The 24,154-nt window shown below is 50.6% G+C and overlaps 1 protein-coding gene across 1 annotated transcript; it reads left to right on the top strand.

Annotated features, from left to right (window-relative positions):
* Positions 1–98: 98 nt before the first annotated feature.
* TRIM14 (tripartite motif containing 14) lies at positions 99–21,723 on the top strand. The gene is made up of 6 exons (XM_079113315.1): positions 99–994; positions 3,614–3,709; positions 10,088–10,321; positions 13,518–13,680; positions 14,913–15,005; positions 17,704–21,723. Exons 1-6 carry the CDS (start codon positions 779–781, stop codon positions 18,237–18,239), a joined length of 1,338 nt encoding a protein of 445 aa, XP_078969441.1. The 5' UTR covers positions 99–778; the 3' UTR covers positions 18,240–21,723.
* Positions 21,724–24,154: the final 2,431 nt, after the last annotated feature.

The following is a 24,154-nucleotide window of genomic DNA, read 5'->3' as shown; positions in this document are numbered from 1 at the left end:
AAACAGTTTAATACATGGAACTTTTCCTCTTCTTGATTTGTTTCACAAATGCCAAATAAGCAATTACTTTGGGTCCAGAAACAGGACTAGGAAACAGGTAGGACAGGTCCTAACACACAGACCCCACGTCTTTTCCTGGTGGCTGGGAGAATGGGGAGGCCCAAGCTGGGGGCAGTGCTGGCTGTTCTGGGCAGAGAAGCTGGGGAGGCTTCCTAGAGGAGGTGATAAGCCTAAACCCAAGGTTTTGTAAGCAGAAAAGAGGGCATTTGGGGAGGTGAACGGAACCCCAAGCAGTGAAAAAATGCATGTCCCCCAGTTTGGAAACAAGCAAATGTTCCGAGCGTCAATTCGGTAGGGACTCAAGGTCTTAAGAACCAAGGACCTTGTAAATTCTAGCCTGAGGATAACTCATCTTCGCCAAGAGACCAAGAAGTCATCCTAGGGATTTCTTAAAATTATGGAAAGGGCTCTCCCAGAAAGTGAGTGTGGGTAATGCTCACTGGAAAGGCCACACCAACTCTGGTTAAGGGAGAAGCCCATTTTCTTCCACCTATCCCAATAGGGGCGAGTCCCCTTTTCCGCGGTGGCCTCTTGCAGTCCAGGGCAGTCACAGGAAGTACCTGCTGGCAGGAGGACGCAGGGAGTCTCAGTCCTTGCCCAGGCCGGATGGTGCCGCAGCTTCGCGGCCGCCAGCGCCCTGCCAGACTGCCGCCCCGCCCCTGTCCCCGCCAGGTTTCGATTCCGCGGGAGCCGAGCGGTTCCGCACTGCCGGAGCTGAATGGAGGGCGCTGCGGCGCGGGGCGCGACGCCCGGGGAACCCGGGCCCGCGGAGTCCGAAGAGGCGCGTGGCTGGCGTTGCCCAGAGCACAGCGACCGCCCCGTGGAGCTCTTCTGTCGCCGCTGCAGGCGATGCGTGTGCGCGCTCTGCCCCGTGCTGGGCGCGCACCGCGGCCACCCGGTGGGACTGGCGCTTGAGGAGGCGGCGCGCGTGCAGGTGGGGGGCGCGAGTACAGGTGGGGAGCGCGCGTGCGGCTGGGGAGCGTGCGGCGCGCGGGGCTGGGGCGAACCCGGGTAACGGACGACGAGAGCCGCCCCAAGGTCCCACGGTCAGTTCCCTGTTAGGAGCTGGAAAAGTGAAGCTGGCCCCAGAAGTCATCGAGGCAGTACAACTAAGAACCGAAGACTGAGGCCCGGGGAAGAGCAAAGGTGATCCCAGGTCACCTGTTCAGGGTTTAGGAGTGAGAACTTGGGAGCCCAGGCTGGTACCCAGATGCCCGGCCTTGACCTCCATGACGGTCCACCACACTGCGGTAGGCTATTAGAAAAGCTACTTCTTAGTTAACAGAAGTGAACCCCATCTACCCACAGCTGGAAAACAGCCTGTGTGGCTCCAGAGAACCAACAGGCAGCTTTGGTTTACTCTATCTGGAGGTCACAGAAAGGACCGTGAACTGAGAATTGCACCATTGCCCTGGGAGCAGCCTCCAAGGCCCCTCTGCCTCCCTGGGTGTGCCCCTCCTCCCTCTATGCCTTGCTCCCAACAGCCACAAGCCAGCTGTTATTAGTATAATAGTCATTTAACAGATAATAGAAGAAATGCTCTGGAGCTAAGGCAGGCCTTGAACCCAGGCCCCCACCAGCCTACAGCCCCCCACCCCAGAGAGGTGATTTTCATCTTGACTCCCTCACTCTGCTGTAACACTGGTAATGGCAGGGCCTCTGGGCTCCTGTTCCAGCCCTGTCCTGGACTCGCTTTGTGGCTCTGGACAAATCCCTCCTCTGGACTCCCCAAAGGTCTGCATAGTTCTTCAGTCTCTACAGACCTAGATTCTACCATGTCCGTCCCAAAGAAGTCCTCTGTGAGGAGCCCTGCCCCGGGAGAACCTTTCCCCTACACAGCATGACTGAATACCAGCACACTGACAATCTTGGCATTCCAAGGTGAAACTGGACCCACGGAGGAGTCTGACTAGTGGAGTCCTGGGTTCAAGGCCTACCCAGAGCCTTCCTTTCGGTGTCTATAAAATGACTGATGATAACACTTGCTCCTCTGAGCTGTGTTATTCAGAGTTAAGAAGGATGCTTTCCAGAGATATGGTGCAGTGGTCCCTTTGTCCACCTGGCTGACCACCTCTCTTTGCACATCCATGGTTGCATCCACACGTCTACTCACTCACCTATCTATCTGTCCATCATCCATTCATCACATCTATTCACACCTCCTGCCATTGGTGTGTTGAGTCATCGATCTATCCTCCCCTTACCTGGAGGAGTTGCCTGACTGGTTGAGGGAGAGGAGAGGGTGACAGTACAGTGTGATGAGGACTTCGACTGGTGAGAACCAGACAGAAGAAAGAACTGGAGGCAGGATGCCCCAGAAGATTTATTGGGGAAGTTGTCATTGGAAGTGGCCTTGAAGGATGGGTCAGATCCCAAGACACCTGTGTCTGGAGGGAAGAGGCACCTGGAGGTTGGGGGTATTCTTGATCCATGACGGAAGGTGCTGGTCAGAAAACACAATGACTCTGGGTGCAATGATGCCTGCCTGTTATCCCAGCAACTTGGGAGGCTGAAGCAGGAGGATTGTAAATTTGAGGACAGCCTCCAACTTAGTTGAGACCCTGTCTCAAAATAAAGAATAAAAAGGGTGGGAGATGTAGCTCAGGGGTAGAGCGCCCCTAGGTTCAATCCTCAATACCAAAAAAAGAACAGAACACAGTAGGTCAGGATGTGCGTCTGAAAGTTGAAGTCAAGGCTTATACTTGGGTTGTGACCTTACCACTGCCCCTTCTCACCCCTTACCTAGGATGACACGCCACACAGAAGCAAATGCTTATTGGATGTTAAAATGACAAAACTACCTGTATTGGGTGCTTCCTGTCTGCCAGGCACTCTGTGTAAATCTCATTTAGTCTCCACAACAGCCCTGCTTACAGGGACAGAGATGGAGGTTTAGAGAGGGAAGGTGCCCAGCTGGGCTCAGGCCTAGGTCTCCCCCACTCTAGGCCTTGTGCTGGCAGCAGCCTGCTGGGACTCTCCACCTCTCCACTTGAAATGGGCAGCCCCTATAACGCCTTTTAATTCAGCAAACATTTCCAGGCCCTCCCCACTCTGTGCCTGTGGGGAGCCAGGAGTCAGGCCCAGTGGCTGTGTGTAAGGCCAGCTTTAAGGGAGGCTAAGGTGGAGCTAGGGTTATACCTGTTGGGGAGAGGGATCCAGCGCAGGCCTTTGGACAGATATCAATTTCAAGGGTTGGGGATATAGCTCAGTGATAGAGTATTTGCCTAGTAGGTGTGAGGCCCAGGGTTCAGTCCCCAGTACCAAAAGGAAAAAGCAAGAAGAAAGGAAAAATTAGCAATTTCATAAAGCAGAGCCCTGCAGGGTAGGAGGAGCAGGCCAGAGCTGAGGCATGCCCGACGTGGCCTCTGAGGACCAGTGTGGCCACGTCTCCACTCATCCTCCAACTTGCCACCAGGCTGTGGGCCAGCCACCTAACCTTCCAGGTCTCAGACACCTCTGCTGACAGAGAGCACAGACATGAGCAGAGATGAGGGCCTGCTATCTGAAAAGTGACCGTGTTTTGAGTTTTTTCCCTTCATTCCCTCACCTACAGAAACTCATCCAAGAATGTTTACAGCAGCTGGAGACCAAGAAGCAGCAGCACCTTGACAACATCACTCAGATAGAAGATGCGGCCGAGAAGCTCAAGGCAAGTGGAGGCTTCTTCCCTCTTCCAGTGGACGTATCCACATTTCCCCTCATGCGCATGTCCCCTAGTGTGGCGTCAAGGGAAATAAAGACCAACCTCAAAGGGGCAGTCAGGGTGGGTGGGCCTGGAGCTTCTGTGATTTAGGGGGCCTTCTTTGAGAAAAAGAGCACAAAATGACAGGCAGATTCAATGCAGAACCACGAAGGGGGACATGCAGTCGAGGCCCCGACCAGCCTTGGGGAGAATCTCCTGGGTACACCCTGGCCCCCGCCACCGCCATGGCTCCATCTTGTAGCAGCCGCTCTTCCTCCTAGGGGGACTAGTCCTCCATCCCCCACACCCCAAATTGCCTTAAGTAGAGCAACACACAGTTTACTAGCTGAGCTTCGTGGCACACACCTATAATCCCAGCAGCTGGGGAGGCTGAGGCAGGAGGACCTCAAGTTCAAAGCAGCCTCTGCAACTTGTCGAGGCACTAATCAACTCAGTGAGACCCTGTCTCTAAATGAAGTATAAAATAGGGCTGGGGATGTGGCTCAGTGGTTGAGTGCCCCTGGGTTCAATCCCCAGTAAAAGTTCAAAAAAAAAAAAGGATTCTTTTGGGATCTTTGGGTGTGAGGTTGGGTCTGACTCTATGAGTTGCCACTTTGACTATGAAAATGTGGTGGCATCTTTAGGAGCCTTCTGTGAGAACTCAGGCGGTCCCCTTCCCTCCGCCTCAGCGCCTCCCTCCTCACAGTGAGGGCTGGGTTGGGGGATGTCCTACAGGGGCCGGCCCCACAGAGTGACCCACACAAGGCAGAGAAGACTGGCTCTGGCCTGGGGAGCGGCTGGCACGGGCTCTTCCCGAGCCAGGCCCACCACAACGTGGAGCAGGGGCTGGAAACCACTCCTTTCTGAAGCACGGGCCAGGCCATGAACTGGACCCCGCCTTTGCCTGACATCCATTATCTGTCAGGTAGCTACACGCCCCAGTGTCCTGGGGACCTTGGTGGTTCACGTCTGTGGCCTCCGCTTAATTATTAATAGTGTCCCTCATGTCCTCAAGAGCAGGACTCTGGGCTCAGGAAGATAAGTCTGTTCAAAGGGACTTGGTAAAGGAAAGTTGGCAGGTTGGAAAGTGACTCCCCACAAAGGATGGGAGGTACCCTGCTGCTCGCTGCTCGTCCTGAAGGAGATAGCCCAGGCGCAGGTGCGCCCGCGGCAGATCTCCCAGCAGATGTGGTGGGGGCCCCCAGGGAAAGACTTAGGATCATCGTGGAAGACCTAAGGGGGCCAGTGGTTTCAGCAACTGTCTTAACTTTTTACCTTAAAATACTTTTTACCTTAAAATAGTTATAGATCCACAGGAAACTGCAAAAATAGTACACAGAAGTTTCGTGTACCTTCACCTAGTTTGCCCTAAAGAATTGTGTACCTCTTACATACTTATAGTGCAATACCAAAATCAGGAAATCTTTGTCTGTTTCCCCAGCTGGCCTTGAACCCCTGGGCTCAGGTGATCCTCCTGCCTGGCCAACCAGTAGCTGGGACTGCACGCTGTCTACCTCACACCTCCCTCTAACATCAGTATTAAAGGCAATATATTCCATTATTTGAACCTACCATGAATCATTAAGCCATTTTCTGAATGTTGAACAGTTAGATTATATCTAGTTTTTCCCTAATGCAAAATAGCAGTTCAGCAAACATTATTTTGGCACCTTGATTTGCTTCCTTAGGGACAAGATCCTAGAAGGGACGTGTTGCACAGCACAGCGTATGTGAGAATCCTGTCGCGTTCTGTTGAGTCGCGGCAGGCGTGGTTTGTGGCAGCGAGGTCTGGGACAGCCATGCCTTATGCAGAGGCAGATGAGGGGAAAGACCATTCACATGGCAACAGCTCTGTAAACAGATCAATAAAGTTTGTGCAAGGTCCGGAGTCTGTTGTACGGGAGCCAGTGATCAGGACTAACTACCCCCTTCCTTTTCAGGGCACGGTTGAAAAGAACTTGGTCATTAACCCCCAGCCAACACCCATTACATGATTACCTCCTTATCAACAGGCTTTCCCCTTCCATCACGGCACCTTAGAGGCCAATATGTCCAGGTGCAGGGAAAATCCGACACTTGCCTGCAGCCCTCTCTACTCAAATGGGAAGTAGATGACAGTACATCTCTTCTGCCTATGTTCTTCTTCCTGAATCTTCCAATTTATTTTTTTCAGTACTGATGATTGAAACCAGGGCCTCACACATGCTAGGCAAATGCTCTACCACTGAGCTACATCCCCAGCCATTTTTTTATTTTTACATTTTGAGACAGAGTCTTGCTAAATTACCAAGGCTGACCTCAAATTTGTGATATTTCTGCTTCAGCCTCCCCAGTAGCTGGGATTACAAGAGTGTGCCACCACAGCTGGCCTGAATCTTCCAAATTTTCTGCAGTGAGCTTTTGATACTTTTAAAAATTAAAAGAATATGTGTGTGTTTAATTATTTTTAAAAAATTGATTACTATCAAATCCAGACATAGGCTAGGGATTTAGAATGTGTATAAGCTAGCCAGGCACAGTGGCACACACCTATAATACCAACTGCTCGGGAGGCTGAGGCAGGATGAGTCCAGCCTGAGCAATTTAGCAATAAAAAGGGCTGGGGATGTAGATCAGTGGCAGAGTACTTGCCTACCATGTGTAATGCCCCGAGTTCAACCCTCAGTATAGAAAAAAAGAAGAAGATAAGAAAAAAGAGCATAGACTGTCAAAGTCAAAGGCCCTTCTAGATGGGCTCAGGCTGGGCATGGTGGCAGGTTCAGACTACTCAGGAGGCTGAGATAGGAGGATCATTTGAGCCTAGGAGTTGAAGGCCAGCCTGATCAACATAGTGAGACCCTTCCTCAAAACAAAAAGAGAGGGTTGGGGATATAGCTCAGTTGGTAGAGTGCTTGCCTTGCAAGCACAAGGCCCTGGGTTCAATCCCCAGCACTGTGAAAAAAAGAAGAAAAAAAAAAAAAAAGGAAATAATGTCTCATTGGTCACATGGTAAGGTAGGACCTGGGCTACAGCTCTGTCCACCAAGTGAACCCAGAAAAAAACCACTCTGAGGGGTTCAGCCAGAGGGGATTTGCCCAGGGAACTATGGCTCAAGGATGGAAGAGGCCAAGAAGTCAACCAGGGGTTGAGATACCACCAGCAGAAAGCCACCTGACCCCTGGGCCAGTGTCAGCAGAGTGCAGGGGCCAGGGCCTTCTGGGCAGAAGCTAGAACCAGAGCAGGCTGCCCTAAGGGGGCTGGAGGATGCAAGGGACCTGGGAGACTGTCCCTCCTGGGGAGCCCACCTTGCCTTGCCCTCTGATCTCGCTCTAGCTCCTCTTTCTATTGACTAAACCCTGAAGGAGGATTTTGGAAATTCAGCCTACAGGGCTCAGCCCTCTACCCCACAGAACAAAGCTGAGGCTGGAGCAGAAAGTGGACCTGAGCCAGCACAGTGGTGCTCACCTGCAATCCCAGCTGCTCAGGAGTCTGAAGCAGGAGGATCACAAATTCAAAGCCAGGTTCAGAAACTTAACGTGGCCCTAAGCAACTTAGCGAGACCCTGTCTCTAAACAAAATATATAAAGGGCTAGGGATGTGGCTCAGTGGTTGAGAGCGCCTGGGTTCAATTCCAGGACAAAAAAAAAAAAAGTGGAGCTGAGATACTTGGGCCCAGACTGGCATCCAACTCAGTAACTGCTGGGAGCTGGAATAAATAGCCTCAGTTCCTGCTCTGTACCTTTCCCTGTGACCCACCAAAGCTGCAGGAATGGAATCATAGCATGCAAGCAGGGGGTGACATGAGCCAGCCTTGGCCAGACTGGAAATGGGAAGATGGGACTCTGCCAGGCCTTACTGCTGATGTCACTGGTCTCCACCACCTCTGCTGGCCCTGGTGACCCCCTCTGACCCTGGCTATCCCTCCTTCTGCCAACCACCATATCACAGTCCTGGGGGCTCCAAGGCTAAAGTGGCCTGGACAGGGTTGGCCATCCTGCCCTAGTGGCACAGTCCAGGAGAGGTGCCCACAACAGGGCTATCCAAAGTCATACTTTTCAGAAAGGAAGCAGCTTTTTGTATTCTCCTCACAGGCCCCTTACTCTCTGCGTGGGACTGAGTGGGACAGCACTCCATGGCAAAATCCCCTCCCTTCCCTGACCCAGGCTTCGAGGTTGGTCTTTCTCAGAGTCCGAAGGCTCATCTCAGCTGGACCCCATCAGGCTCTTACCAGCCACCAGCTGCACCTAGTTCAATCTGGGGACCATTTGCAGTTCGAGTCAATGGTACCCAAACCAACACTTTCTTGTTTCATTATCAGCACTCTCCCCTCCCCCTCCTCCCCCTTCCCTCCCCTTCTCTCTTGAGTGTGTTGTATAATCAGCCCTATCCACTTACTCAGGAAGTCTTCTGGGGTTTTCGACCTCCTGCATTGGGAGGTGTGGCGTCATGAAGCATCTACTGTGTACTGCTCCGACCAAGCCGCCCGTAGCTGTTGGCGCAGCTTGGTTAGGAGGAGATAACCTGCTCTCTTGGTTCACCACAAGCATCCTCTGTCAACTCTGTGGCCTCTAACAGGTTCGTCACTCCAAGGTTTGGAACATATTTTCTTTCCTTCCCCTGGTCATCCGATGAAGATGTATTCGTGTTTAGGCGCGTGGACCTACAGCAACTTTGCTCTCAATGCTAACCAAGTTCCTGGCCATCCTAGAGCCAGTGGAACCCCTAAGGTCTGTGGGATGAGCTAGCCCAGGAGCCAAGCGCTGCCTGATGCACTGTGCAGGAAACCCAGATGGGGAGCTGTCTCCTGTGTCTTGCCAAACCACACACTAGTCCCACTAAGAGAATGTGGCGGGGCCTGCCCCAAGCCTGGCCAGCTGCAGGGGTCATTCTGCCATGGATGTTTGGGCTGAGAAAGGAGCTGGCCTGTGGTTTGGGGATTTTATTTTTCCGATTGATTTCTGTTTTCTTATTTTGCAAGTGAGATGACAAAGCAAGAGCCTGTCTTTGCCAGCTCTCCAAGCCACACCTCCTCCCAAATAGGACCACTGCCCACGTCGCCATTTCACTAGTGCGCGTGCACAGGCAGGCGTCCCACCTAGTTTCTACTGTCTTACGTAGGTGGGATTATTGTGCGCAGATTATTCTGACACTTGTTCCTTGCCACCGCACCGGTACACATGGCTCTACTGCATTCTTTTTTTACATTGTTTTCATGGTGGTAAAATACACGTAACAGAATTCGCCAGTTTTAAGTGCTGGTTCAGGGGCATCAGCTACAGTCGCAATGTTGTACAGCATCATCATCCTCCCTGGGACCTTTTCATTACCCCAAATAGAAGCTCTGAGCCCATTAAACAACCACTTCCCATTCCTCTTGCCCCAGCCCCTGGTAACCTCTACTCTCCTGTCTCTCTCTGTGAATTTGCTTGTTCTAGGCCTTCTATGTAAATCCAGTCATAACATTATTCTTTTGTGGCTGGTTTATTTCACTTAGGAAAATGTCTTCATGGTTCATCCATGTTGTAGCGTATGTTGGAACAATGCATTCTTTTTGTTATGAATTATTTCTTTGTATGAATTAACATACGTGCATATCCCATATTGAAAACTGTCCTCAACTCTTCTTTGAGCTCTATGTGTAAATGGTATGGTGAGATCTCAGTGCATAGCTCTTCATGCTCACCTGAGCCCATTTTCTAGGATCAATTCCTACAAAAGGAAAACAGTGTCTTCACAGTAATGAATCTTTCCAGTCAAGGGTATCGTTTTTCTCTTCCATGTAGTTGGAGGTTTGGGGGTGTTTCAGTACAGTTTTACTGTTTTCTTTATCTGGGTGCTGGGAATCAAGCTCAGGGCCTTGCAGATGCTAGGCAAGTGCTCTGCCACTGAGCTACACTCCCAGCCCTTTTGCTTTTTTGTTAAGTTTGTTTTTTAGATATTTCGTTATTTCCCACCTTACTTTAAAAAGTATCTTTATTAGCCAGGTGCAATGGTGCAGGCCTGAAATCCCAGGGGCTTGGGAGGCGGAGGCAGGAGGATTCCGAGTTCAAAGCCAGCCTCAGCAGTGAGACTCTGTCTCTAACTAAAATATAAAAGAGGGCTGGGGATGTGGCTCAGTGGTTGAATGCCCCTGGGTTCAATCCCCGGTACCCCAACAAAACAAAACAAAAGCATCTTTATCTCTCCATGCACTTTCTGATGGGAGCTGAGCAGTACTTACACAAGCTTTAGTTTTTTATGAGTTGATCTTGGATCTGACTGCCACTTTGCTGAACTGACTTTGTAAATATTATATTTCTTTTCACATCAATTATTCTGGATCTCTTGATTGGCAAACTTAGCATCTGCAACTGGTTTTCTTTTTAGGCTCATGCAGAGTCAAGTAAAACCTGGCTGACGGAGAAATTCACTGAACTCAGATTACTACTTGATGAAGAGGAAATGCTGGCCAAAAAATTCATCGATAAGAACATGCAGGTGGCCCACCAGGTGTACGGGGAGCAAGTTGAGTCTTGCCAGAAGCAGATTAACGGCATGCACCATCTCTCCAACAAGGTCTGGAGTATCGGCCAGGAGTCCAACCCTGTTCAGCTGCTGCAGGTAGGGCCAGGGTCTCTGTTCTAGCTGCTGCTTGTGGCCCTGCACACAAGTGTTTCTACACCATGTAAAGGAATGGAGGTTTGCTTGTCAGCATGTAAACTTTCTTGCCCCTGTACAAGAGTGCAGAGAGTACACATCGCCAGAAAGATAATATACATCTTGGACTAATTAAACAGTATTAGCAAACACCATTTTCGAGGGCCTCTGTGTTTCAAGCATTTTACATATCTTAGCTCTAATATTTACTAGAACTCTACAAACTGGACTTCTCATTCCGTCTTGCAAATGAGAATTTGAGTGGGCTCACATAGCTGGTAGATCAGACCCAGATTTGTCTGAATTAACCCACAAGGCAGTTTTTTTCTTTTCTTTTACTGTGCTGGGAATTGAACCCAGGGATGCTCTAACACTGAGCTAAGTCCGCAGCACTTTTTGTTTTTATTTTGAGAGAGGGTCTCACTTAGTTGCAGAGGCTGGTCTCGAATCTGTAACCCTCCTGCCTCAGCCTCCTGAGTTGCTCAGATTATGGGTGTGATCCACTATGCTCAGCTGCCCAGCCCTTTTCTCATTTTTATTTTGAGACAGCTGTCCAGGCTGGCCTTGAACTTGCACTCCTTCTGCCTCAGCCTCCTGAGTAGATGGGAGTACAGGTGTGCGCCGCCATTCCTGGCTCTTATAGAGCGTTAAGACACCCCTCTCCCCCGGGAGATTCTTGTACCATAAAATACAGCTTTGAGTTTTGGGCATCCCTTTCTTGTATTTTCTTGTGCCAAAGCTCCCGGTTTTAACCATTCGTCATTGCTCTCTTCTATCCTTTTATTCATGTATTCCTCAAATACACACTGAGCCGGGCCATCTGCTGAAAATGAGGAGCTCACAGTGGGGCAGAGAGACATTCTAAGAAACAGATATGTACAAAACAGCTCGAGCCAGTTAGCAAAAGTGTGTCCAAGAAATGTCTAACTCTATGGGGGTGGGGGTCTGGTCAGGGAAGACTTCTAGGAGGAGGCCATGGTGGAGCCGGGAGTGAAAAGTGAGGGGGAACAAGTCAGAGGGACACTTGGGCAGGCAGGAAATATGGACCAGCGAGAGCCTGGCAGGCAGGAGGACTACCTGGGGTCTCCTGGCTTGAGGAGGGGCAGGTGTGAGGCAGGTGCTATTGAGAGATGCGGCTGGGGGGAGGTTGGGGTCAGTTGTGCCAAGCCAGCAGTTTAGACTTGGTCCCTTAAAGAGATGGCAGCCAGGGGCGTGTTTGGAACTGAGGAATGAAAGCACTGACTTGGTCAGGTTACTTAGGTGACAGGGTGGGAATGGACAGGGGTCCCACCAGGGGCAGAGGCTGGGTGGGAAGCTGGGGGAGCAGACCACGGTATCCAGGAGAGAGATGGTGGTGGCCTGGACCTCGTAGGGCAGCAGGGTGGGGAAAAGGCAGGTTCAGGGATGCAACAGGAGTGGAGATAGGAAGTGGGGGGAGGAGGGATTCGAGGTGGTGCTTGGGTTTCCCACTTGAGAGATGGCAGCGGGGTTTGGGGGTGCTATTCTCTGAGTCTGCAAAGGCAAAAGGCAGATGTGCTTGATTTCATTCATTTATTCCATCAAATGTATCTACTGAGACTCTCCTGTGTATCGGGTCCTGTCAGACACTGTGTTTGGGTTACCAGATGGTAGCATTTTGTCCTCTATTGGCCCCCAGTCCCACCCCACCCACATGCCCTTTGGGCCAGCCTTCCTCCTTCCCAGAGCTGCTTCCAGCCACCCCTGTCCCCCTGGCCAGCTCCACTTCAGCCCTGAGTGGGACCTCAGCCCTGGTTCCCACTAGAATGAGTATGGACCCTTGGCTTCCGAGGCCGGGTGAGACTTGGAGGCCATCCCTCCAGCCTCCGCCCAACACACAGGCTCCTGCGGGGGTGCTGACCTGCCTCCTCAGGCGCCCATCCGCCCAGTCCTGGGGTCACTCTGCCTGCTAGCCAAGGCCTGCTCACCTGGAGCAATCTGCCGTCTTCCAACTCCTTGTCCAGGACAACCTTTAGAAAGTGCCGAGGACTTACCTGTGAACCTGAGAATGCAGATTCACAACTAATACAGGAAGGAACAGTTTTAAGCAAGAAAAGAGCGGATAAGCCAAGAGTGGGGATGCCTGTGATCCCCGTTACCCTGAGGCTGAGGCAAGAGGATGGCGAGTTCAAGACCAGCCTGGGCAATGTAGTGAAACCCTACGTCGAGATAAAAGATCAAGAGGGCCAGGGTGTAACTCAGTGGTACAACATCCCTGGGTTGAGTCCCTAGTACCACAGAAACAATACTGAAGGGCTTATGAAAGAGTACAGGTCATCCACAGGACCTCCAGGAGGACCAGAGAGAGTCAAGAGGGAAGACCACACCACATGGGGGCTTTGTGCCAGTGTAGACCCCACCCTGCTTCTGCTGGGCAAGGTCAGAACCTCAGGCCTCCACCACCTCTGTCCCTGAAAGCCACATGCCACCATCACCACCTCCCCCCTCACTTCCAAATCCTGGACTTGGGTTGGAGGGATCTCATCTTGTGCCTGCACCCCAGTGCAGAGGGGGCTGAGAAGGAGTTGTTTGGCTTCTACTTAGTGAAGCCACACAACTAAGGGGTGGGTCAGCTGGAAAATGGGACACACCCTGGGTGGTGGCCACCCGCTCCCCAGTCAGCTCCCCAGCTGCACCTTCCAGGGCCTTCAGTTTCCCTCCTGGGATATGGTTTCCTGCTCTACCCGGTGGACAAGCCCCAGGGGCTCCTTCTTCAGGAAGACTGACCTCTCTTTCTGGGCCCCTGTGCCTGAGGCAGACCCTTGTTCAGTGTCCACGAGGCTGAAAGCTCAGAGGGAGGGACCCCATGAGATGGTGAGCACCTTAAAGGCAGGTAGTCTGTGTCTCCTGCCTCTGCTCCTCAGAGCTACCGTGGAGTAGGCCTCAGTGCACAGGGAAGGACAGGAGGGAAGGAGGGACTCTGCGGCACCAGCCCTGAAATGACCTCCACCTGCCTTCCACCTCGGGCCTGCTAGGCTGACTCTGGGGCACTGCTCTGGGGATATGGCCTGGGCTAACCAGGGGGCTGGGGCAGGGTGGGGCCTGGCTGGCTGGCCTGGGTTTGTTGGCAGATGCTGCAATGGAGGGTGGGATGCAGCCTGCAGCCCCCAGCGTCACCCTGACCCCAAGCCCACCCACACAGGCATACACGGCTACTGAGCAGGAGATGAAGCAGCACATGAGCCTTGGGGAGCTGAGCCACCCCGTCCCTCTGTCCTTTGAGCCCATCAAGAGTTTCTTTAAGGGCCTCATGGAAGCCATGCGGAGTACGCTGCAGACACCACTAGACGTTCGCCTGAAGGAAAGTGAGTCACCATGTGACCAGTTTTGGGTCCTTAACTCCCAAGTGCCCTGCCACCCAGAGACACAATTGCTAGGGTTACCACCCTAAATCCTGTCTCCCACTCACACAGGCCCTTGTCTGGGCAGGCAAGTGCTCCTGGGACTGGGGCCCAGCCCCCTCTTATGACTCTGACATCACCTCCTACCCTTCCTGAGATGGTGTCTGCCTTGCTCTCCCCAGCCACCACTCTGCTCTGTCCCAGCTGCTCCTACAACCCTGCCACACCTCAGCCTTGCCTGCTCTAGGCTTCCAGCAGGGATGGCCCCCCTCACTCCTCTCCCCTTGCCCTCTGGGAACCACGTCCTTCCTGGGGTGTTGAAGAGATGGATATAAGGCCTCACGTATGCTTGAAGGGCAGAGACCACTTTGGGTACAGCTCCAAGGTCTCCGCAGGACTGGCACAAAGCAGGTCCTGAGAGGCTCTTTCCTTGACTCCTTCCTTCACTCACCACCGTGTGATGCTTTGCTCAGAACACTGACAGAGCCCTCCGACGGGGCAGGCCCAGAGGGCTCACAACATAGCCCCTGCTTTTGTGGGAGAAGGAAGGTTCCATTTTCTGAAATGGGGCTGGGCCTTGAGGATTGGAGGGAAGGACTAAGGACTGCCTGGACCTGCTGGGTGTGAGAAGTGTGAGCTACCATGCGGTGATGTCACCTAGGCAAGAGGATGGATGGTTCCAGAGTCTTGGGGAGAGGGGAGAGGCCTTCACCTAGAGGCTGGCCTCCCACAATCATCGGCAGGCCATGGGGATGAATGAGTGCCTGCTAGTAACCGATGGGGGTGGGGAGGGGGGAGGGGAGTGCCTTTGAGGAGCTGGGGAGGTGGTGAACTCACCAAGGTGCCCCCCTTGATGCTTCTGGGGGGCCAGCCTCCCGCCCTTTTCTTTCTGAGAACTGGATCCTTCCCAGGACTCAGCTCTAATTGTTTTGCACCTGCACCTGGAGGCCGCCTCCCATCCTGGAGTGCTGGATTCAGGAGCTGTTTCTCTCCCCCGCACCCCACACCCTCTCTACTGGCCTGCCCCTGCCAGCTGCTTATGGTCCTGGACTATCTGGGTCTCTGAATTTGCATTTCCTATTTCAGTTTGCTTGTGGTTCTTGGGGAGCGTATGCAAATTCTGAGCTCTGTTGTATTTTTCGTGTGTCGCGATCTTGCTGCTTGCAGGAGCTCTAGGCATCCACTTCTCCTTACAGACATAAACTGCCAGCTCTCAGGCTCCTCCAGCACCAAGCCTGGGACCTTGCTGAAAACGAGCCCCTCACCAGAGAGATCGCTCTTCTTAAAATGTAAGACCCCAGGAGTGGAGAGAGGGTGGAGGGGATGGGATGGACAGGCGTGGAAATGAGAGCCCTCCCTTTCTGTTAAAGAGACCCAACTCGTGTTTTGTTTTATTTTGAAAACTTTTACTAGTAGTCTTTTAATAATATATGTTCATTGTAGAAAAATCAGGAAACAAAAGGAAATTACTGAAAATCTTTCCCATAGATAACTATTTGTCCTTTTCCGTTTTTTCATTTTGCATAGCTCTTGTACATATAAGGATGTATTTAATGTATCTTTTTTCCCAAACATGTTATCATACTATACACACTTTTATAATCTGTGTTTTCATATACTGATATATTGTGAATATCTTAGTTCCCTTAAAAATTACAGGTAGGAGGCTGGGGATGTCGCTCAGAGGTACTGTGTTTGCCTAGCGTACAAAGGCCCTGAGATTGATTCCTCAGCACTGAAAGAAAGAAATAGGAAGAAAATAACAGAAATAAATCATGTCAGGAGTAGGGGTAGGAAGAGAACAGAAGTTCAGTGGATTAGAGGAAGGGAGATGAAGGACAGGGAGGGGGATAGGAAAAGGAAAGAGAGTGGAATGAATCCGACACAACTTTCCTACGTACATTTATGAATACACCACAGTGAATCCCACCATCCTGTACATCTATAAGACTGCGGTCCTAATTAGAATAAGATATATCCATGCTTGTATAATTATATCAAAATGGACTCTACTGTCATGTATAACTAAAAAGAACCAATAAATTCTTTAGAAAAATAAGAGAAAATTGTAGAGTCAAATCTTGAAGAAAATCGGAAATTACAGATGTACAAAGATGTACTACCTCTCCCAGAGATAAATGCTGTTAATATTTTGGTGTATATTTTTTTCAGACATTTCAAAACATACATGTATAGGTATTTGCCAGTGGAAGCATATTCTTTTATATTTTATATTCTATTATATTCTTTTTTTAAAAAAATTTTTGGTTGTAGATGGACACAATACCTTTATCTTATTTATTCATTTTTATGTGGTGCTGAGAATCGAACCCAGTGCCTCACACATGCTAGGTAAGTGCTCTACCACTGAGGTACAACCCCAACCCCATATTCTACTCTATTCTTTTAACATAACAGTATAGCTTTAATACTTTTCTATTTCAATAATATAAATATTATTATTCACGGCATCACATTGAATGGATCATATTTAACCACTCTCATATTGCTGAACATTTAGAGAGGTTTACATTTTCATTTCTATAAACAATCCATTTTGTTCATGTTTGTTGAATTAATGAGAGTGGACGAATATACCTTAGTTTGTTTTCTGATTATTTTTTAGGAATAATTTCTCAAAATAGAATTATTAAACATGCATCCTCCCCTCCCCTCCCTTCCCCTCCCTTCTGTACTGGGAATTGAACCCAAGGCATTTAACCACTGAGCCTCATGCCCAGCCCATTTCATCATTATTTATTTATTTTACTTTTAAAGTGTTGAGACAGGGTCTCACTGAGTTGCTTACGGCCTTGCCAGTTTGCCAAGGCTGATTTTGAACTTGCAGTCCTCCTGCCTCGGCCTCTGGAGCCACTGGAGATAATGTGAAATTTTAAAAATACACTATTTTCAGTAACATTTTCTTTAAAAGTAGGAATGAATCTAGTAGTTGATATGTAAAACCTCCCTACAGGGCTGGGGATATAGCTCAGTCGGTAGAGTGCTTGGTTCAATCCCAAGCACCACCCAAAAAAAAAAAAAAAAAAAACCTCTCCACAGAAAAACATTACTTAAGAATTTAAAGACAGCTAAAATAAATGGAAGGATAGACTGTGCTTATGCATCAAGACAGTGTATTTCCTGTGGCTGCTGCAGTGAAGTACCACAGACTTGGTGACTTAAAACAACACAAATTTGGGGCTGAGGGTGTAGTTCAGTGGTAGAGCACTTGCCTAGCATGCAAGAAGTCCTGGGTTCCATCCCCAGCCCTGCCCCCCCCAAAATAAATATAATATTACAGTTCTGTAAGTGCAACAAAATCTCACTGACGAAATCAAGGCTGGGCTTCTTTCTAGGAAAACCCTCACTTCCTTGCCTTTTCCTGCAGCCAGCGGCTGCCTGAATTCCTTGGCTCTAGAACTCCTTTCATCTTCCAAGTTAGCAAGGCTAGATCTCCATCCAACTCTTTCCGCCTCTGCTTTAAGAACTCTGGTCATTGACTACACCGGCCCACCTAGGTGATGCCCACTGATTTCTCCACCGCGCCCAGCAAAATGTGCTCGTGAGAGTATCTGATGTGGTAAAAAGTTCATCAATATATCAGTAAATTTTAAAAATCAGATAACCTAAGAGCTTGTGTAGTATGATACCAATATTAATAAAAACTCCAAAACGTCAAGGACAGAAAAAGATTGCAAGGTTACACAGTGTTAACGGTATAGGATTAATTTAATGAGATTTTTTAGAAACTGGCAGTCAATTCCATGTTACAAAATCCAAAGTTAGAAGGGTGTAAAATGTTCCCTTCTGGCCCTTCCCCCAGCCGCAGAGGAAATCGTGGTAAAAGGGCGGCTTTCCCTCGCGCCTTTGGCAACTCGGGTGCGTTCCGGTTTTGCACTGCGCGCCTGTGCGGAGCGGGGGCGGGATGGGGGAGGGCCCGGAGATGACCCCGCCCACCAGGCGTGCCCGTGTCCCCGCCCTCCGCAGACGCGCGAACGCCCACGCTGGATCCCGACACGATGCACGGGCGCCTGCGCCTGTCCGCCGACCGCCTGACGGTGCGCTGCAGCCTGCTGGGCCGCCTGGGGCCGACGCCCGCGATGCGCTTCGACGCGCTCTGGCAGGTGCTGGGTCACGACTGCTTCGCTGCGGGCCGCCACTACTGGGAAGTGGACGTGCAGGAGGCGGGCTCCGGCTGGTGGGTGGGTGCCGCCTACCCATCGCTGCGGCGCCGCGGGGACTCGGCCGCCGCCCGCCTGGGCTGCAACCGTCAGTCCTGGTGCCTCAAGCGCTACGACTTGGAGTACTGGGCCTTCCACGATTGCCAGCGCAGTCGCCTGAGGCCCCGCCATGACCCCGACCGGCTGGGCGTCTTCCTGGACTACGAGGCCGGCGTTCTCGCCTTCTACGACGTGACAGGTGGTATGAGCCACCTGCATACCTTCCGCGCCGCCTTCCAGGAGCCACTGTACCCGGCCCTGCGGCTCTGGGAAGGGGCCATCAGCATCCCCCGGCTTCCCTAGGAACCCAGAGCACAGTGAACCCCAGGCGCTCGTGTCCCAAGCGTGGCTGGTCTACTTTCTAAGACCTTCTCCCAGCCCCAGCCCTCCCCCACCAGCGGGGCACTTTGAACCATTCCTCTTCCCAGGCTAGTTTCAAACGTGTCCCAAACAAGTCTGCTGCTGCCCTTTCCCCCACCACCGTGGCTTACGCTATACTACTTTTAGTGCAGGTGAGCTTTAGCATTCTGAGCAGGTTGCCAGAGCAGGTTGTGCCCAGCCAGACCCTCCTGGCGTATAGTAGGCACACAGTAAATATCCGACTGAGAGTCCCATAGCTGAGGCTCTTCTGTTCCTTAAGCCCCTTTGATCTGCCTGCTCTCCACCTACTTCAGCTTGTCCATGTCACCTCCCTTCAGAGGAGCTGCCAGGGCTTCTTTCTTTCTGGTCTGAACCCTCTCTCATCTTCCTCTTCTAACCCTAAAACCAGAGGGATCTGCCTAAAACGGGACTGAATCATTTAGAACTCTGAAGAGTCTCCCAGGAACTACAAAAACAGAAAACAAAACGCACTTTCCCTTAGCATTCAAGGCTTTTCTAGTCTGCCCTCCTGGGCTTACCCTCATGCAGCCCGGTTGCTCTTTCCAAAGAGGCTCCAGTGGGAACTGTCAGTTTTACCTCTGCCTCTGTGCCACCCTCCTCCATCCACCACCACCCCACCTCTGTGCAGGAAAAGCCTTTCTTCTCTTTGCCTGTCTCAGTCTTCCCAGCCCACAAGAATCTCTTTACTATAAGGCCCACAAATCTGGGACCTGTCTTTCCAGCTTGATTGGAAGCTTTCTAAGGGCAGCTGTGCCCTATACTCACCTGACCTGAAAAGTTCACAAAGTCCCTTCCCTCCTAGGCAATGAATGAATGACCAGCAGGCTCCTACCACTGACTCAGAATGGCCCAGCTGGGAGGCCCTCACAGATCACCCTGACCTCTTTGTACATTTGAGGAGACTAAGGTTCTGAAAGCAAGAGCTGCCTTAAATTACCCACAGTCACTTAGGTCTGGGCCAGTCCTGGAGCCCAGATCAAAACCCCACTCACCAGCCACTAGGCAAATCGGAATTTGTCCCTACCTAGCTCTTTAGGCCAAGCTTTCCACCTGGGAGATTTGACTGCTTTCTCAGGGGAAGGATCAGAAGGTAACTTGCTGAGCAACCACAGGTATTTTTCCCAATTGTCATAGGAGAAAAACTGAATGGGATTTGGGCAGTTCTAGGTATCCCAATACTCCATAGATCCCTTAAACCCAGATGTGGCCAAGGAAACCCCCAAAACCCAATTGGAACAAAATGACCAATAGAAAAGGTCAAAGGGCCAGGCCAGCTCCTCCAGCAGAGAAAGGTGGCATCGTCCCAGGGCCTGCTCCTCAGTTCTGGAGGCTCAGCATTGTGACCTATCAATTCCCTTGCTGGTTTTGCAGCTCTAGAGTACTAAAGCATCTTCTCTCACTTTTCACTTTGGGATGCAGAGCCTGATCTCCCCTCATGGTTTAAACGGACGATGTGCATTAGTTTGAACCATACAAAACAGCCAAGTTCCAATGATTTTTGGCTTTAAGATGGCACCTTCATATGTGGCAACATAAGTTGACTATAAGGCAGAAGGAATCAAATGCAGTTCTAACCAAATAAACTGAAACCTCTACCTTCAGATGACAAAATACTGTGTTCTAGATATCTTGAGTAAAGGGAAAACTGATCACTGGAAATGGCCCAAGGCTGCATTCTGACAGGCAAACGACAGGTGTATACTTCACATTTCCACCCATCCCTGAAGACCAGCATGTCTTCCCAGACCCACCACTGCAGGAGCCAAGCCGCGACAGCACTTTGACATGTAGCCTTGCAATTAAACTAATCTGAGCCTCACATCATTTGTGGGAGGCAGCAGTTATCCCATTCTGCACTTGACAGAACAAAGACAGGAGTAGTCACTTGCCCAAGGTCACAGAACTAGTGCTGGAGTGTGGGGGTCTGGGCTCCTGTTCACCAGGACATACTGTTCAGGGTGGATGCAGCTGGTGGTTCCAGCACCTGTCATTGCATTACTGACTATGATGCTTTGCTTTTGCCTGGTTCTATGTGGGACCTGAGTCTGCCTTTGGATTACCTTCCTTGGGTTGAGATGAGCCTTTCAACCCCAAGGGTACTTGTTTTGAGAGTTTGGGATTCATGTAGCAGAGACAGAGCTGGATTATAAACCAGAAAAGCAGGCTGTAGGCCAAGGCCTATACTAGTCAGAAAACTGCAGTGGCAGTCCATAATCAACCATGTGCCCTTGGGCCAGTCACTTTTTACTTCCTGTAGCCTTATCTGCAAAAGGGGATAATGACCCAAACTACCGGTGCTCTGGGCTCAAATGAAAGGTTATGAAATTGCTTTAAAAATTGTGCAGTGCTGTATCATACTAGGACTTAACACTTCCAACGGGAACCTGTCGTCCCCATGTTGCAGTGCTGAGACAATGCAGGCCCAGCCACCACAGGGCAGCAGTTGGAGCCCTCTTGATATTCTCAGCATAGGAACAGTTTTCCTTGGGGTCCACATCCATAAGGTTGCTGATCATGTGCCTTAATCTCTCCCAGAGTTGAATCTGTAAAAATTTCCTTATTGTTGCAGCAGATTGCTTATAGTTTATCCTCCTGTGCTAGGGATCCAATCCAGACCCTCTCACAAATGCCAGGCAAGCACTCTCCCACTGAGCTACAACCCCAGCCTAGTGGATATTTTTAAATGACAGCAATTTTCTAATATGTGGTTTGTTTTAATAATCTATTTTTTTTTCTTGGTGCTGGGGATCAAACCTAGGATCTGACACATGCTAGGCAAGTATTCTACCACTGAGTTATGGTGGTTTTGTTTAATAAAATCTGAATATTGTCCCTTGTAACTGTGGTCTTCATTAGGAGCTCATGTTGCTTCAATCAAGTATGTAGCACCCAGGCCTGGACAGGCCCTGGCTCACTTCCCATCCCCTTCACAATCAACTGTGGTCATCAACTGGTCTTTGATTGAACATCTCCAGTGATGGGGAGCTCACCCCTCCTGAAGATAACTCACTCAATTCTTGCTTCCATGGAAACAGACCCAGACTCCCAGCTGTTCCTAGCCCAGGTAGTGTTATGGAGCTTTTGCATGCCCTGCTCAGAAACGCCCTACTGCCCACAGAACAGAGCCCGACTGGCAGACCTTTAAGCCCGCCCTTCTGTCCCATGTGCCACTCGTGCTAAACCATTACTTGTTAGTCCTTGGGCACAGCAGGGGCATTTCCAAAACCTGTGCACATGAATCCTCCCTCAGTCACTATGCAGCCTGCAAGCCTGAACTAGAGTGCCACCGCCTCTGGAAGTCTTTCCAGCCAGCCCCCCTCTCCCACCGTGCTCCTGTCTCAACTCCCGTGACTCTCAGCAGTTCTTACACATGGGGCACTGTCTGCTTAGGGGTGGGATCTCTCAGGATTACCTGCTGCCTTGTGGGGCTGCACTACACATTCCCCGTGGCAGATGCTCAGGGATGTCTTCCAGACCTGAGCTTCCCCCCTGGAGCTGGCCAGAGGTGTGCCCAGATGTCAGTCCTTCATCTCGGGGTACGCTGGTAAAGCGAGAGGCACCTTTTAAGCAGCCGTTACTGGTAGCTAGCAACCTCATAATTCACCCGCACATACTCCACATGCTGTCATCGTCTCTGTGTGCTATGATGGGAAGCACAGTCTAGACAGAGGCCCTCCTTCATTCTCTCCAATGCAAGACATAGCCCTCAGAGGCAGGAACTGAGTCCTGTGGCCTCAGAGGCTCTTCCAATTCTCAGTTGCATCAATTCCTCCCCTTTGGAGAATCCAATTTGGGGTTTACAGAGCAACCTGAACCCTTCTGCCATTCCAGGCTGCCAGCACCTAGAGGTGACCCACTTCTCCGTTAGAAACCAGCCTGCGTATTCTCAGCTACAGTCCAGGCCCTTCCCTCCTTTTCTTCCGTACCCAGGCCCTGGAACACATCTCTCTTCTACCATATTATGTCTCTTCTTGTTAGGGCATCTTGGGTATTTGCTTAAATGTCACTCTACTTCTGTGTGGGGGAAAAAAAAGGCTATCAAATCAAACTGGGGTTTTTTTTTTGTGTGTGTGTGTGTGTGTGTGTACAGGACTTGGGATTGAACCCAGTGCACTCACAACTGAGCTGCATCCCCAGCCCTTTTATTTTGAGACAGGGTCTCACTAAATTGCCAAGGCTGGCCTTGAACTTGCCATCCTCCTACCTCACCCTCTGAAGTAGCTGGGATTACAGGTGTGTACCATTGTACCCAGAAGAAACTATTTACTAAACCTCTGCTTCCAGGAAGAAATGAAGGTGCAGGAACACTAACCAAACTGATGCTGTCACACTTAGCACATCCATGTGCAGCTTCTCTTCTACCCAAGTACAACCCAGGACTGACCTCACCCGGCCACAGACACAGCCCTCTCCAGACATTGTTTTGGGATCCACAGGAGGAGACCCCAGACTCACAAGTAAACAAACTTCAAAAGGCTAATTATATGCATTTGAAAAGAGACTCAAATACTCTTTGAAATAAGAGGAGTTATATAGTAAATAAAGTCAAATAAATATAAACAGATTATGAATTTGAAAAGATATTTGAAAAGATATTTTAATCTCAGTATCAACTCAAAAGAGCAAAGGGAACTGTCTCTAAAAGGTTCACGCTGTGCTAGTTCAAGGAAGGAAAACAATGAGTTGTGATAGATGGGTTTGTAATTTTATGTGACATAAAATTATTTTGTTGATCATGGAAGGACTCATCTCTGCATCACCCTCAGATTCAAACTTGCCAGCTCTGAGCCCCCTGCTGCCCATCCCTGTACACATCTGTTTTCTTCCCTTGTGCGTTTGTGCCCTCTGGTTTACTCACTGTGCTCTGGCTTCTGCACCTGCCAGTCTGAGAACCAGTTCTATGAGGAAGGGACTGGGGCTGCTCACTGTAGTGTCCCTTGTACTCGGCAGAGCCCAGCAGAGAGCAAGCCCTGGGGATTTGCTGAAAGAAGGAGTGAGTGCCACTTCTGTCTTGGCTCACTGCCTCCAAGCCACACAGCAGGCCCACTAATCCTCTCAGAGAAGTGGCAGCAGAGTGGTGGAATGGGCAGGCTGGAACTCAGGCAGCAAGTGCAGGTCATGGGCTGTGCAGAGCCTGACAGGCAAGCACAGGCCTGAGGCACAAGTGAGCCAGGGTGCAATGACCTGTGGGGCCCCACTGGTGCTGAAGGACAGGCTTGGTGTGGAGGCCTGTTCCACACAGCACAGCAGCCCCAGGCCCTGAGCATCTGCTATCTGCCAACCTCAACCTCCCCTGGAGTGGCGGGAAAACAGAAGTGGGCCAGACCCTAAAGGAGACTGCAGGGCTAACCAATAGCTTTTCCAAACCCTGATTAGCATAAATTTGGACCAGTAGCATTGACCCAAGTGCTGTATAAACCCCTAGACTAGCCCACTCAAGCAGCAACCCCTACTGGGTCCCCTCTCATCTGGCAGGGGTTCTGTTTCGATTCCTACTTGAATAAATCCTACTCTTACACTCACTCATCCTTGTGGGTGGATTTCACTCATGAGACAAGAACCTAGAAAGAAGCTGGGTGCAGTGGCGCACACCTGTAATCCCAGTGGCTCATGAGGCTGAGGCAGGAGGATCACAAGTTCAAAGCCAGCCTCAGCAACTTAGCAAGGCCCTAAGCAATTTAGTGAGACTCTATCTCTAAATAAAAAATAGAAAAGGGCTGGGGATGTGGCTGAGTTGTAAGCATCCCTGGGTTCAATCCCTGGTACAAAAAAACCCGAAAATGAAGAAATTGGCAGTGAGTTGCTAGGATCTGCTGTGGCACTGGAGGGTACAGGCC

Source organism: Sciurus vulgaris (assembly GCF_902686455.1).
Source record: "Sciurus vulgaris genome assembly, chromosome: 15".
Lineage (NCBI taxonomy): Eukaryota > Metazoa > Chordata > Mammalia > Rodentia > Sciuridae > Sciurus > Sciurus vulgaris.
This window is presented reverse-complemented; position numbering and strand designations above follow the sequence as displayed.